At 33.4% G+C, this 14118-nt stretch overlaps 1 protein-coding gene across 1 annotated transcript; it reads left to right on the forward strand.

Annotated features, from left to right (window-relative positions):
* Positions 1–8253: 8253 nt before the first annotated feature.
* LOC118056265 (cytokinin hydroxylase) lies at positions 8254–12994 on the forward strand. The gene is made up of 4 exons (XM_035068421.2): positions 8254–8655; positions 8872–9101; positions 9764–10372; positions 11824–12994. The coding sequence occupies exons 1-4, from the start codon at positions 8343–8345 to the stop codon at positions 12247–12249; spliced, it is 1578 nt and encodes a 525-aa protein (XP_034924312.1). The 5' UTR covers positions 8254–8342; the 3' UTR covers positions 12250–12994.
* Positions 12995–14118: the final 1124 nt, after the last annotated feature.

A 14118-nucleotide genomic window follows, 5' to 3' on the forward strand; every position in this document is an offset into this window, starting at 1 on the left:
TAATTACCCATTTCAATAGATACCCCCCCCGGCCCACATATATTCGTAACAAAACTATTATTTATTTTCATTATTTATATTTATGGTAAAATTCAACATTTATATGAATTTGATATTTGTTATTTATTGGATATTAAATACCAAATGTTAATTGTAAATATAATAAAATCTATTTTGTATTAGTGTGGGATCCCGGAACTTGATGATGAAAGATTTCTCTTCATATCTTCCCGAAACGATTAAAAGGGGGCCGAGACGAGATGTGCATCAAACTTTGGTCGGTTTGATTATTTTTTTTTTTATAAAATTGTTTGAAATACTGTTTAAAATTATCAGATTTACTTCTTATATTATTATCTAAAGTTTATTTCAAATATATGAAAAGATTGTGGGAAAAAAAATCTTCTAAAAATACTGGTATTGATTTGAATGTATAGCCTAAGATGTATTAGGAATTTTTTTTTAACTCAAAGCTAAAAGGAGGAAGAAAAGAAAGAGAGATTGGCCGCCAGGAGAACACATTTTCAAGGGTCAATAAAGATGCAAACACAATTAAAAGAGGCTCAAGTAATTAATTAGATTTGGGTTTGGATATTTAGGCTATGTTTGACATGATTTTTGTAAATTGATTTAAGTTATTTTTATTCAAAGAAATATTATAAGTATATTTGGATAAAATCAAATATTCATTACAAATTAAACTGAGTCAAAGTTTTAATTTAAGATCATTTAAAATCTTTAACTTTTAACTTTGAATTATAGCTTATATAAACTTAAAGAAATATAACTTGAAGTTATTTTCACCAAACATATATACTTCTGTAAGTTACTTAGAAAAACAACTTCTAAAACATGATTTTTAAAATTAAAAGATCATAATATATACTACGTACTAAAGGGAGCTTGGTTAATTATAATGAGGACGTGAGGTAATTAACAGGAGTATATATTAATTAATAGAAAATCTTGGTGCATGGTTAAATGCTGTAGTAGTGTCATGTCACATTGATCACATGTAGGCACATTAATACCATGTGCATGCATGATCTATGCCAAATTTTACCGTACTGAAAGTGAAGTTTTGAATAAGGAATTAAGCCACTTGTTTCTTGACTTTTATGTGGCCGGCCCGCCACGAGTGTGTTTGAATTCTTTCTTTCTTTCTTTCTTTTTTTTTTTAACTTTTTTGACGATAAGTTTGCGTTTGGGTTTAGCTTATGAAAATCATGGTTTGGCTCTCAAGTTTTATGAAAACTAACCACGACGAATTGAAGGAAGGATAGCTAGGAAATTGCATTGAACTTATTAAATATTTGAAGGGAAAAGAAGAGAGTACGTACGTAGAATGGTGACTAGCTCAACAAATCAAAAACAAATGAAAATGGAAGCAGTTGAATTGCCTTTGTAATTTGTTGTTAATAAGCAAAGTCTTGGTATGTTCTTCCTTTCCCGCTCCTAATAAAAAAGCTAGTAAACTTTTGCGGCTATCAGAGCGGCTACATTTGATCACATGGTGAACAAACCCTAAATTAATTGAGAACACATGCATATATTGTAATAATGCCACAACAGTACTTACTTCAATTAACAATATTAACCTTGTTCATTCATACGCAACTATATATGATGAGAAGATTTTATTTACTATACATGTTTCTAGCTAGTGTTATTTTATTCCTTATTTTCAAGAGTTAATTTTGAATTAAAAAAAAACACAAGTTAGAACCATGAAAATAAAATTTACAAAATATATTCGCGTGTAATTTTTCTCACTTTGTGTGTGTATTACAAAGCGATTTGAACGTGTTGTGAAAACTAACCAGCAACATGTCATTCTGTATGATACGAGCTGTGTTGACCACTGGTTCTTATTGATGCATGTGAGTGACTCGTCATTACCAATGTTGTGTGATATCAAACACGACAACGTCAAACAACGAATGATGTCATTGATGAGGATGCATGCAACATTGCAGGGAGGAGAAAGATCACGCTGGAGATCATGTGTCGTCACCGTCCATCTATATCTGGAAAAAAAAAAGGCCACAATTTTCACGACTCCTGCCATGGATATACGCTGTGGAGCAAACGAGGATGAAAAAGCAGAATTGATTGTGTGCGAAAGTGCTCGAGCTTGAATCGATGCAGGCAAGTTTCGTAGGTGAATTAGGCCTAACTTTTTGTTAGGTCCATTTGAATAGACGACACGACACGGTTCGAATTGTACACACGGCTGCATGCTGCTTCTAAGGGCCTTCTTCCTGCATCTCTACATTTTATCTTTTAATTTAATTACCATGTCATAATACTCACACATATTGTGTCCAATCTAAATTAACGAAAGTACTAGATTAATTTGATAGTTTGCTTATAACCCGAAACCTAAGTACATCACTTCTTGCTTGCTAGCCTCGAGCTTAAGTACAGAGAGCTGACCGATCGATTGAGGATATATACTATGATTATTGAATTTAATAATTTGTTTAATTAATTTTGATGTAAAAAAGAGATGGGAAAGTCAACAAGAACGAGAATCCTTGAATTATATATATATATATATATATATATAATATATATATATATATATATATAATATATATATATATATATATGCGCTACAGTAGCAGGTGGACTGAGATTAGGTGTGATCAGTTAAAGCCGTTAAACTGGGAGTTGCTGCTTTGATCTGATATTATTATTATAGATTTTGTCAATGAAGTGCCCGCCGACCATCGTTGCTAGCTACGACCTTAGGACAGCGGGATTGGAATCTCCGCTTAATTTCCTTATTAAAATATATCTTACAGTATTAATTGATTATTAATCACAAACAGACACGGTTTTTATTCTTAATGTCAAATGTCGAGTACTGAAGCAAGTTCACCTAACGCCCCCAGAGAATGGGGTTTTTATATTATTTATTAACTAATTACAAAATAGTTATTTAAGAGATAATTCTTGAATGGTTCTTTATTGAGAAATAAAATAATTGTCTTACAAATGAGATTAGAGAAAATAGAAAGAAACATGATACACAGGAAAGAACAACTAAATTAGTAATGTTATTTATCCATATTTGAATACCATATATACTATGAATGAGGACGTAGTTACCGATTTTATATATATATATACACACACACACACACACACACACACACACACACACTAATTTCTAAATTAATGCATTTATTTATGATATTTTGATGCATGCTTAAAGCAAGTTTAATATGTTAACAAATAAAAAATAATTGTGATCATAACCCAATTGTTTTTATATCCAGAACAAGTTTTGTATGCGTTTTAAAAAATATATTTAACTTTTAAAAAATATTATTTTTTTAGTGTCTTTTAACATGATGGTATTAAAAATATAAAAATATAAAAAGTTATTTTAATATATTTTTAAGTAAAAAATCACTTCTCAAATATATTCAGCATGACAATAGTAATTATGTATTGAACAGTAAGTATTTGAATGTGTTTTTTTTTTTTAATTTTATAATAATAATTAAAGTAATTCCTTGATCATCTTTTCAAAATAAAAAAATAAATAAGAGATAATGTTAGTTACAAGAACACCATGGACACACGTTATGAATCAAAGTCTACATTTCATTTCAAAAACACTTTTAAGATTCACGTTTGCAATGTGAATCTCAACATAAGGAGGAGAAGAAGAAGAAGAAGAAGAAGCCTCTGGTTTCTTATCTTAAATTTGAGCATGCACCGTCCGCCTCTTGATATTACACTTTGGTGGTAAATATATCATGCCAGCCCTAAATGTTTTTTTTTTTTAATATATATATATATATATATATATATATATATATTATCCAATAAGCAATGTAACGTCCTAAACTAAAAACTAGTTAGAGTTCTATATCAAGCAAGAAAAGGTGGCATTTTTTGTTTTGTCCCCTTGTATGTATATTTGTCTGTTTTAGACTATTGTAGCTTTTGTTGGCCCTATGATTCCACCAAGGAACAACAAATTAGGATTTGTGGATGTCAATTATTATGGCTCGTAATCTCGTTTTAAATTAAATTAAAATAAAATAAATAACAACACACAAACAAATAAGCCGCTATTCTTTTTTCATGTTTGGAAACAGCAACATGAGGAGGAACTGTACTCCATATATATATATATACATATATGGAGTACAGTTCCTCCTCATGTTGCTGTTTCCAAACATGAAAAAGAAATATATATATATATATATATATATAAGTACCAAGATTAGAAGAATTTCAACTTTGGGTTGCTATTTCTCCCCCAACTCATTAATCAGTTATAGCTAATTTGACATAGAAAGTTTATCATTGGACTGGTATTTGAATTCTAAAACTAAGTGATCGGTAGCTTTTAATTTTTAAAATGTTTTTTAAATATGTTTTCTTCTCAAGGAAGTATTAAATTAATATTTTTTTATATAATTTGAATACAAAGAATTATTTTTAATTAAAAAACCATATTGTAGCACCATATTATCAAATAGTCTTTGCAACTGGAATATGTATACAACTACGTACCATGATGTCTGTACTAATTGTTCAAATTAATATTGGGCTCTAACACAAAAGTCCTATATATGTAATCACTACCTCCTAAATTATGATCATCGTATAAGCGAGAAGAAGACAGATTTGACAAGATGAACATGAAATTAACAAAATGTTTTAAATGTAGCTAGCTAGACATGCTCGGTGGCTACACCACTAAAATTATTGCCATGGAAAGAAATTAATCAATGGCTGCCTCTTTTTTCTTTTTTCTTTTTTTCCATTAGATTGCTTAATTATTATTATTGTTACCCAAAGTGATTACGAGCCTACGGCATATTTATTGAGCCCCCACCAATGCTTCCCTCCTATTGGTATCCTTTCCCATCAAAGTTGAAATTAAAATCACACTCGTTTGCCCCGTGAAGAAATGGAAGATGTCGATGGTCTAAGCACCAATTTCTTTGTCCCCTAATAATTATAGTAGAAATTACGCAACCTGATGGTTATTTGTTGTCCAATTAACTCAATTATTAATAAGTAAAAAGTAGCAAACCTCCCCCAGTCGTCTTAACTAATCCCTCTAATTTATTCTTGATGCAAGCAGGATCTCTTCGCCCATCGTTTGAAACTAAAGCTTCTCCTGCGTATGCATGCCAGTCCTTGCACCCCCCCTCCCCCCTTTTTTTTTCTTCTTTTTTTAATGATCACTTTACCATCTTAAACAGCTAGCACACTACTGAAGTTATAAATTGTTCTTTCTTTTCTATGGCAGTCGATGAAACCTTGCATCAGAATTACTTGAGAGCCAAAAAGATAGAGACTTTCAAGAGACAAACAATACAGAAGAAGGAAATTTGGTTAAAACCAAGCCAAGAGCTCCCCGTGCCTACAGTCGATTGATACTCTGCTTAGCAACATCACTCGTGGCCGAATCATTATTATTATTTTTTTGTTAGAAAAAGCATGCAAGTATGAGGACATAAAGTGATATAAAAGACTGGGAAATATTGGACATCTATCCATCACAATGCTTAAATCTTGAGAGACCGCGCGCACCTTAAGCAACTGAGGTGGCGTGGCAAGAATGTGGAGGCTTTTGAGCTGCGAAAGCCATGTCGACTTGGTTTTGGCTCGTTGGTGGAGAATTAATTAAAGATATTCTGACTCGAGGATTTTCAGCTTCAAAAACTGAGAGTCTGTTCTATTGACTTGCTATTTTTATGTTTTTAAAATTTGTAATTGGTTGACAAATGTATGGCCAGCTGCTGGGGATGCATGACATCGGTATTTATGTTCACATGGAGCGAGCTACTCCAAATTAATCATACATAATAAAGATCCCCAGTTAATCAAATTATGAAAGACGAGATCTTATAAACATGATCCATATATATATGCATCTCAAGTCAAGAACATGAGATCAGGACCACGTCTCTGAAATACTACCTTTCAAATCTCCTGCAGCTAAAAATACTTCAACCTAACGAATCTCAATACAAATTGATCATTACTCAAATGCAATTTATGTATTTGCAACATTTTCGTATCCACTTGGTCGTAAAGGTCGATTCTTATGATTTCATGAATTGAAGTTTTCAAAGTTTACAATTTGACATTAATTAACCTTTACTTTCGTCAAGATTTGGGAATTAGTTTAAGTTTAAATAAGAATCTAACTTGACTTTATTAACCATAGGGGATGAATTCTAAATCAAATTCTCTAGTAAAATCTACTTTACTTTTATCATTTGAAATGTTTTAAATGATTTGCACTTAATTAACACCATTTGGGATGAATACTTGCTTGATTTAACTAAAAGTTTCAGTACAAAATTAAATAAATGACAAATCAAAAGAAGAAGAAAAATATTTTTAAAAAATCTAGTTGTAGTACTTCAACATTGATAACAATATCCGGGTGTTAATTCAGCGTAAATTTTCTCGGGTTTTCACATTGTTACTCCTAAAAACTTCATTTGACTTAGTAATTAAAAGTGTCTCATCTTAAATTAGAATAATTAAGACAATACTTGCTTGATATCATGGTTAATGAGAAACCTAAATTTAACTAACTCAAAAAACTATCTTTTATGGGCTTAGCCAAGGGAAGGATCCACTTTCATTAAGTACAATTATATTTTGAATCCTACTCTTTCTATATTCTTAGGTGTATAAAAATTATTTAAGGACCCATCATATTTCTATCAATATTAATGTTGTGTAAGAGATAGTGTGTACAAATCTTATAAGAGCCCATCATATTTCCATCAATATTAATATATATTAGAGATATTTTTTTCTAATTAAAACTGTCATAATGATATTACACTTTAGCTCTTTCTTTTTATAAACTCATGTGCTATAAATAGATTATGAATCCTTTAAACAAAAAAGGTTTGAAATCTCCATTATACAGTGTATATTTATTTTTTCAGAGTATCTTTTTGTAATATTATTGCATTTTTATCTCAAAAAATCATTGATTTAATCATCGAAGAGTCCTCTAGTTCACCAAATAAGACCTTTTGAATGTATTAAACACCCACCTCCAGTAGAAAGAATGAATCAAATTGTCAGAACCAAGAAATTAACCAATTATCCAAGATATAAGTCTTTCCTCTAAATTACTTAGATTTTTTAGATCATCATCAATTAATAATTAATATATAACATTAAATACAAGTTAGTATCATGCGCTATTAATTATCCCATTATATAATTAAGAAAATAAGCCTGAATAATTATCTAGCTACCCTTTGGATGGTATGCTAGAGTATTAGAAAACCTTAAAAAATAAATAAATAAATAAATTATAAAAAGAGGATATTGTCCTTTTCTCTCTTTCTTTCTATGGCTGGAGGTATTTTTATGAGTTGTTTTTGTATGTCAAGATTAAATTTATGTTTTCAATATAGTTAAAGATATATAGATCATTTACATTAATCAAATTTTCTAATTAATTAGCTCTCCTGTTACATGATTTCGATGAGTTTAAATTTTTAAACTAATATCTAGAAGTTATATATTTAAATGCATCAAATTAATAAAAAGATATTTTTGAAAATCATAAAAAGATAAATTGAATGATGATCGGTATAAAGGGTAGTCTTGAATTAAAAAAAAAAAAAAATATATATATATATATAAAAAAAAAAAAAAAAACATTGGCTAATATCTGAGCTGTATGTGGCTAAACGGCAATCATATCTTTTTGTCCTAAAAAGTAAATATATGGATTGGGAGCCTCTGGTCTGGGACCCACAAAGAAACTTTGATAATTATCAAGCACGCACACGGCTGTTATTCAGTCCAAGAGGACGTGTGCTGAGGCCATGGTCAGTCAATAATTCAACAGGTGGAAAACACCCGGAGGAGGAGTTGGTCTGAATTGTATTATTTTTAATTTTAATTCCATACTTAACATTAAAAATCGAAACTAGAAATCTTGATAGCCCTCAAAATCAATAACAACGCAGGCTGGCAAAAACACAGAAAATCAATATGGCCAGCCAAAGAAAGTTAAAAAGAAGAAAGTAATAGCTAATTAATAGTCCATACAAGACAAAAGGAGTTGAATAACAAGGAAAAAAGACGATGTTCAAACTTATACTATTTAAAAGGTGACTGCAGGTTTTTTAGTCAAATCTCCGACAATCTTGAAGCCCCTCATCTCCATCTATAAATACCCATCTTTCTCACCATTCCCAAAGCAATAAGAAAGAGCTAGCCAGCAAGCAAGCAAACAGTAGGAGTATACTGCTGTTTCTACTTCTTTGAAAGATATTAGTGTCGCTACCTTTCGATTGTTTTTGTGTTTGAAAGATAAGAGAGAGATGGGAGTGTTATTTCAAGTGCTTGTTGTTTCCATTCTTGCTGCTTCTCTTTACATGATCTGGAGAATATTGTTTTCTTGCTGGATCTCGCCTGCTAGGGCGTATCTTAAGTTAAAGAAAAATGGGTTCGGAGGTCCAACTCCAAATTTCCCTCTAGGAAATCATAAGGAAATCAAAAATATTAGTAGGAAAGCCGCAGCAGCAGCTTCTTCTACTGATATCAGTACCTTTTCTTCTCCTGGGACCTCAGAAATCTCTAACGATATTCATTCTTCAGTTTTTCCCTACTTCTCTCAATGGCAAAAGTCTCATGGTAAGACTCATGACCTTCTTCTTCTGAATCTTCCTGTCTCTACGTATGCACATTTGTTACAGATTCAAGGTTTCTTTTTAAGATAAGTATGTATACACGTGTATCGGTATACGTACTTGTCGGTTAAATGCATACTGTTCGATACTATCTATCGATCTATCTATCGATCTAGGACGAGTAATAATTATATATACGTGTGCATTTGTTGTCTTGCAGGGAAGGTATTCATTTACTGGTTAGGTACAGAGCCATTTCTGTACATAGCAGACCCAGAGTTCCTAAAAAAAATGAGTTCAGGGGTGATGGGAAAGAGTTGGGGAAAGCCTGAAGTGTTTAAACATGATAGAGAGCCCATGTTTGGTAACGGTTTGGTCATGGTTGAAGGTGATGAATGGGTTCGCCACCGCCATGTTATCACCCCTGCATTCTCTCCAGCCAACTTGAAGGTCCACAACATCTCTCTCTTCTTACTCCTTTTCTATTGTTAAAGAGTATATACTACTATATATTCTACGTGTGTAATCTTCAGGGTTTTTAATTTGTTTGCCCAAGTGGTTGAAAAATCTCAGTTCATTTTAATCACAAAGTTTTGATAATTTTCAACCAAGTTGCACTATAACTTTTTGAATTATACTTACACTAGTTTACCATCAGCACAATCATCATCATGAATTCCATGAAATATTGGGTGGTGTAAATATGGTAGTTCCAATTGTGAATTTTGACGAAAGAACGCACTCAAAACATTGACATTTCCATCACTAATTACCATATATGTGTTAATACATCATCTTATATATACCCAAAATGGAAAAGGATATGTTTGCTTTTCCAAGATTAATTATATAGATTTAATTACCCAATGAATGACTCTCTATGTATATGCTATAGGGCTGGACGTGTAAACTTCAAAGAGTGAGTGGATGTGTAGAATTTCACTTTGCCATAAAAATTACTAATTAAATGTCACTCCTTATCTCGTTATGTTTTAATTAGGCTCAATATTAAAGACTTTGAATAGCAAAATACTTCCTTTTCATTAATTCTTAATAGATGGTCTCCGGGGATTTGTTTTTATTCTAAATCAGTTTTGTTGCTTGTCATATAGGCCATGCCAAGCTTGATGGTGGAGTCCACCACAAAGATGCTAGACAAGTGGGCTGCCCTCATAAATTCCGGCAGCCAAGAAATCGACGTCGAGAGAGAAATCACCGCGACGGCTGGAGAGATCATAGCCAAGACAAGCTTTGGCATAAGCTATGAAAATGGGAGCAAAGTGCTTGAAAAACTAAGGGCAATGCAAATCACTCTATTTAAATCAAACCGTTATGTAGGAGTACCCTTTAGCAAGCTCATGTTCCCCGGGAAAACCATGGAGGCCAAAAAACTTGGAAAAGAAATCGATGCTCTCCTCTTAACTATCGTAACAGCTCGTAAGAATTCTAATGAGGGGTGCGGTCAGAAAGACTTGCTAGGGTTGCTGATCCAGGAGAACGGTGTAGACGGGCGGTTAGGGAAGAAGTTAACAACAAGGGAATTGGTCGACGAGTGCAAGACTTTCTTCTTCGGTGGCCACGAGACCACAGCATTGGCTCTTTCATGGACATTGCTGCTCTTGGCGATGCATCCAGAGTGGCAAAACCAGCTGAGAGAGGAGATTAGAGAAGTTACAGGAGATAAGGAAATCGATTTCACAAAGCTTGCTGGACTTAAGAAGGTAAGATGCTAGCTAGCTAGCTAGATGATCATGCATGCATGTTGATTTTGTTTGTTTGTCTGTCTGTCTATTGCTTAAAACGTGACCTGAAATTCTTAGGCTAAAAGTTGGAGTCCATAATACCATATATAAACGAGGATGAATAATTGAAGGTGCATTTATAGATCAGGCAGGGGCCATGCACCAATGAAAGATCGATGTTAATTTGCTTCATAAACACGTAAAATTCACATGCATTTTAATCTGTTTATTAATTTACAGGGACCCCAAACCAACCATGTTCTAAGACAGGCCGTGTAGCCAAATAATTTCTATGATACATTTTTCTTTTGTCTAGCTCGTAGCATATATAAAATTCACGTGGTTAACTATAAGTCATAATTAATTATAATAATTTCTTCCAAAAGATTTTGAGAAATCTAGCTAGTATTGCAAGAAAATTATTTTCTTGACCTGTTTTTCTTAAGAGAATTCTTCTTGATGAAGATTGACAAGTATTAGAGAGGAGAATGGTCCAAATATAAAATTGAATTTGAACACTACATATATATATATATATATATATATATATATATATATATGAGTTGGTGTTAGGAAACGAAAATTTAATTCGATATGACCATGGTCAAGCACAGCTTGGCCTTAGTCCACACCTTTAGGGTACCTAAGATGTCATTCTGTGTCACACGCATAGTAACGGATTGACCTTTGTTCCCACCTGACACATGGCAAAACCCCAATGGCTTTGACTGGCCAAAAGGAACACGGCCTATTTGTCAACATTCCTCCACCGTCCAATATTACACCACAAAATGACGGAACCAAGCTTACATATGCATTTAGATCAGCATCTTGGTAACTCCCAATAAAGTGCTCGTTATTTTTGTTTTTTAATTTTTTTTTATTTTTTTTATTTTAAATTAATATTTTTTTGATATATTTATATTTTTTTGATGTATTTTCTAATAAAAAATACTTTAAAAAACAACCGCTATTATACTATTAAACACCCATTGAACTCGTACTAGTATGACATGTCGGTTTAGTTCAACATGTTAACTTGGTAATTTATTATCTTGAATTTTATATGAATTGAATGTTAAATTAAATGGAGTGAGGTGAATTAGTGATTTAAATTTTTTTATAAATAAAATCATATTATTTAATATTTGTTTAAATATTAAAACATGATCATTTTAAATGGACTTGAATTAAATGAGTTAAGTTGTACTTGCCAGATGCCATCGAAGGAATAGATATCTTAGAAATCTAGTCTAATGTATTCTTGTATCTTTTCAATATATTTTGATTTTTACAAGTATGGCAGAATTTAACCATCATTTGGCACATATAAACCTGCATTTCTTATGATGTTCGATGACATAAAGTACCTTTTAAATCAAGGAGTCTTAATTTACTAATATTTTGTAAATGTTATCTCGATATTGCAGATGGGATGGGTGATGAACGAGGTGTTGAGACTGTACTCACCAGCCCCTAATGTACAAAGGCAAGCTAGAGAAGATATTCAAGTAAATGACCTGATAATACCTAAAGGAACCAACATGTGGATCGATGTTGTAGCCATGAACCATGACCCTAAACTATGGGGAGAAGATGTGAATGAGTTTAAGCCAGAGAGGTTCAAGGATGACTTGTATGGCGGATGCAACCACAAGATGGGGTTCTTGCCTTTTGGGTTTGGAGGAAGAATGTGCATTGGTAGGAACTTGACAATGATGGAGTATAAGATTGTGCTAACCCTAGTTCTCACTAGGTTTTCATTCTCCATCTCCCCGAGTTACACTCACTCTCCGGCGATTGTTCTCTCCTTGAGGCCTAGCAATGGCTTGCCACTCATTGTCACACCCCTGTAGGTCAGCTATATTCCATGCCATTAATAGCTAGCTAGGTCAAGCGTAGCTTTCGGGCCACGAGATATATATATAGATACCTAATTAAACAGCTTTTTCTCGGAGCTTATCCACGTGTAAGAGATATGAATAATGTAGACGATAGGTTCCTGATCATTTTAGTAGCCATAATTAACCATTTAAATGTTCTTTGTCATCAATTCAATTTCATAGTTTGGAATGTTATAAAATTAATGGGGTTGTAATGTTGTTTCGAGTGGAAGAAATAGTTGAACAAAATGGATAGTTCAATGTCCACTAATGCCACAAACTCAGGACAATCTCCAATGGGCAAGACGGGCCAAGAACAGAAAAGAAATCGCCGCCACCATCAACGGACTGATACCTGGTTAGTAAAGTACGGAAAGTTTGGAAATAACTTGCTGCCTCAAAGTATACATTGTTGTGGTTTCATGACTTCCTCTTCCACTTGACAAAAACGGAGCAACAGCTATTCTATTTTCCGACCACCCGCAACAGGAAATGCAAGACTTATGGAAGTAGGGGAAGAGAATGTTGCAGCACTCTCCCACTTCATAGGTCTTTGTAAGGGACAAAAGTCACCTGGCAGAAATGAGATCGATCCTAGAAAACGAGACAACCGGAGGCTGATTCTTCACTACTGTCTTAGGCTATATTAAATGGTACCTGGGATCCTGAAAATGGGACCACGCCATGCTGCTTTGCTAATAATGCAGATTATCCTGCACTTGAGGTCTCGACCCAGCGGTTGAAGGAACTTGTTCCCTTTCTCTGCATCCTGGATTCAAACCTCACCGTGCACGTCTGTCACCCCCGCAGTGCCTTACATGCTCACTGGGTTTGCAAGATATTCAATGAGCCGTGGGATTAATTATAGTGCACGAAAACTGGTCCAGACACCTATGTAAATAAATAAAAAAAAAAAAATGCAGATCATCTCTTAGCTTGGTGGGATCAACCAATATCTATGCTGAAAAGAAAGATAAATAAACACACATTGGTAAAATGAAGTACCTCTCAACTTCTGAAATAAGATCCTGCTAGCTAGTGAGAACGAAAGCAACAGATGCTTCGAAGCCACAATGCTGAAACTCCCAAGTTAGACTAATAACATAAGAAGCTTGGCAAAACAACATATATTTATCTCTTTGCAAGTTGTGCAAGAACAAGTATCTGTTTGCCTGCAGTTGTAAGAATTCTCATGACGTCTGTCTCATGATATAATCCAGCATACAAATTAAAGAGCAGAACCAATTCATGGTAGTTTCAGAGTGTATAGAGACTCAACAAGCATCCAAAAGTGTTGAAGGATAAAGAAGGAATCAAATGGTTAGAAAGTCAAAATCAGGCAAAACAGAATGTAAATAACATCAAAAATCTGATAACATTCTAGAATTCTTAAAAGGAGAAGATGGAGCAGAGTGATCTTAACTTACTTGGAGCTGCGCCCATTGTCTGTGAGAAGGGGATACTCAGGAGCCCTCACAACAGGCCTTTCAGTAGAGTGTACGTAGCTCAATACATTCCCCCAATTTCAAATTAGTAGCACCTTCATTAAACTTTCGTTGGACCTCAGTTGTCTTCATACCTCCAGTCTCTGACATTAAGATACAGAGAACACACATCAGTTTCCAGTGTAACCTATTTCAAGTTTCAACCATTGTCATGTCCCCCAATCTTCTTCTTGTTTGAAAAATCCTTCCAGCCATTTCATGGGGCTCCTTCTCAGACCAGCTTCACCTTCTAAGCCTCGTTCTTGACTTCTGGCTTTATAACCTCTTTACATTCACGATATTGTCTGAGCTCCAATTCTTGTGCACTACCTCATTCATTCTTGTCCGAATCTTTCAG

The sequence above is a fragment of the Populus alba genome, chromosome 15 (assembly GCF_005239225.2).
Source record: "Populus alba chromosome 15, ASM523922v2, whole genome shotgun sequence".
Taxonomy (NCBI): Eukaryota; Viridiplantae; Streptophyta; class Magnoliopsida; order Malpighiales; family Salicaceae; genus Populus; species Populus alba.

Bases quoted from the DNA above. Each gene is read 5' to 3' on its own strand.
- LOC118056265 (XM_035068421.2), top strand. From the start codon at position 8,343: ATGGGAGTGTTATTTCAAGTGCTTGTTGTTTCCATTCTTGCTGCTTCT. The intron at 8,656-8,871 runs GTAAGACTCATG...GTTGTCTTGCAG, and splicing joins TCAATGGCAAAAGTCTCATG to GGAAGGTATTCATTTACTGG. The intron at 10,373-11,823 runs GTAAGATGCTAG...TCGATATTGCAG, and splicing joins AGCTTGCTGGACTTAAGAAG to ATGGGATGGGTGATGAACGA.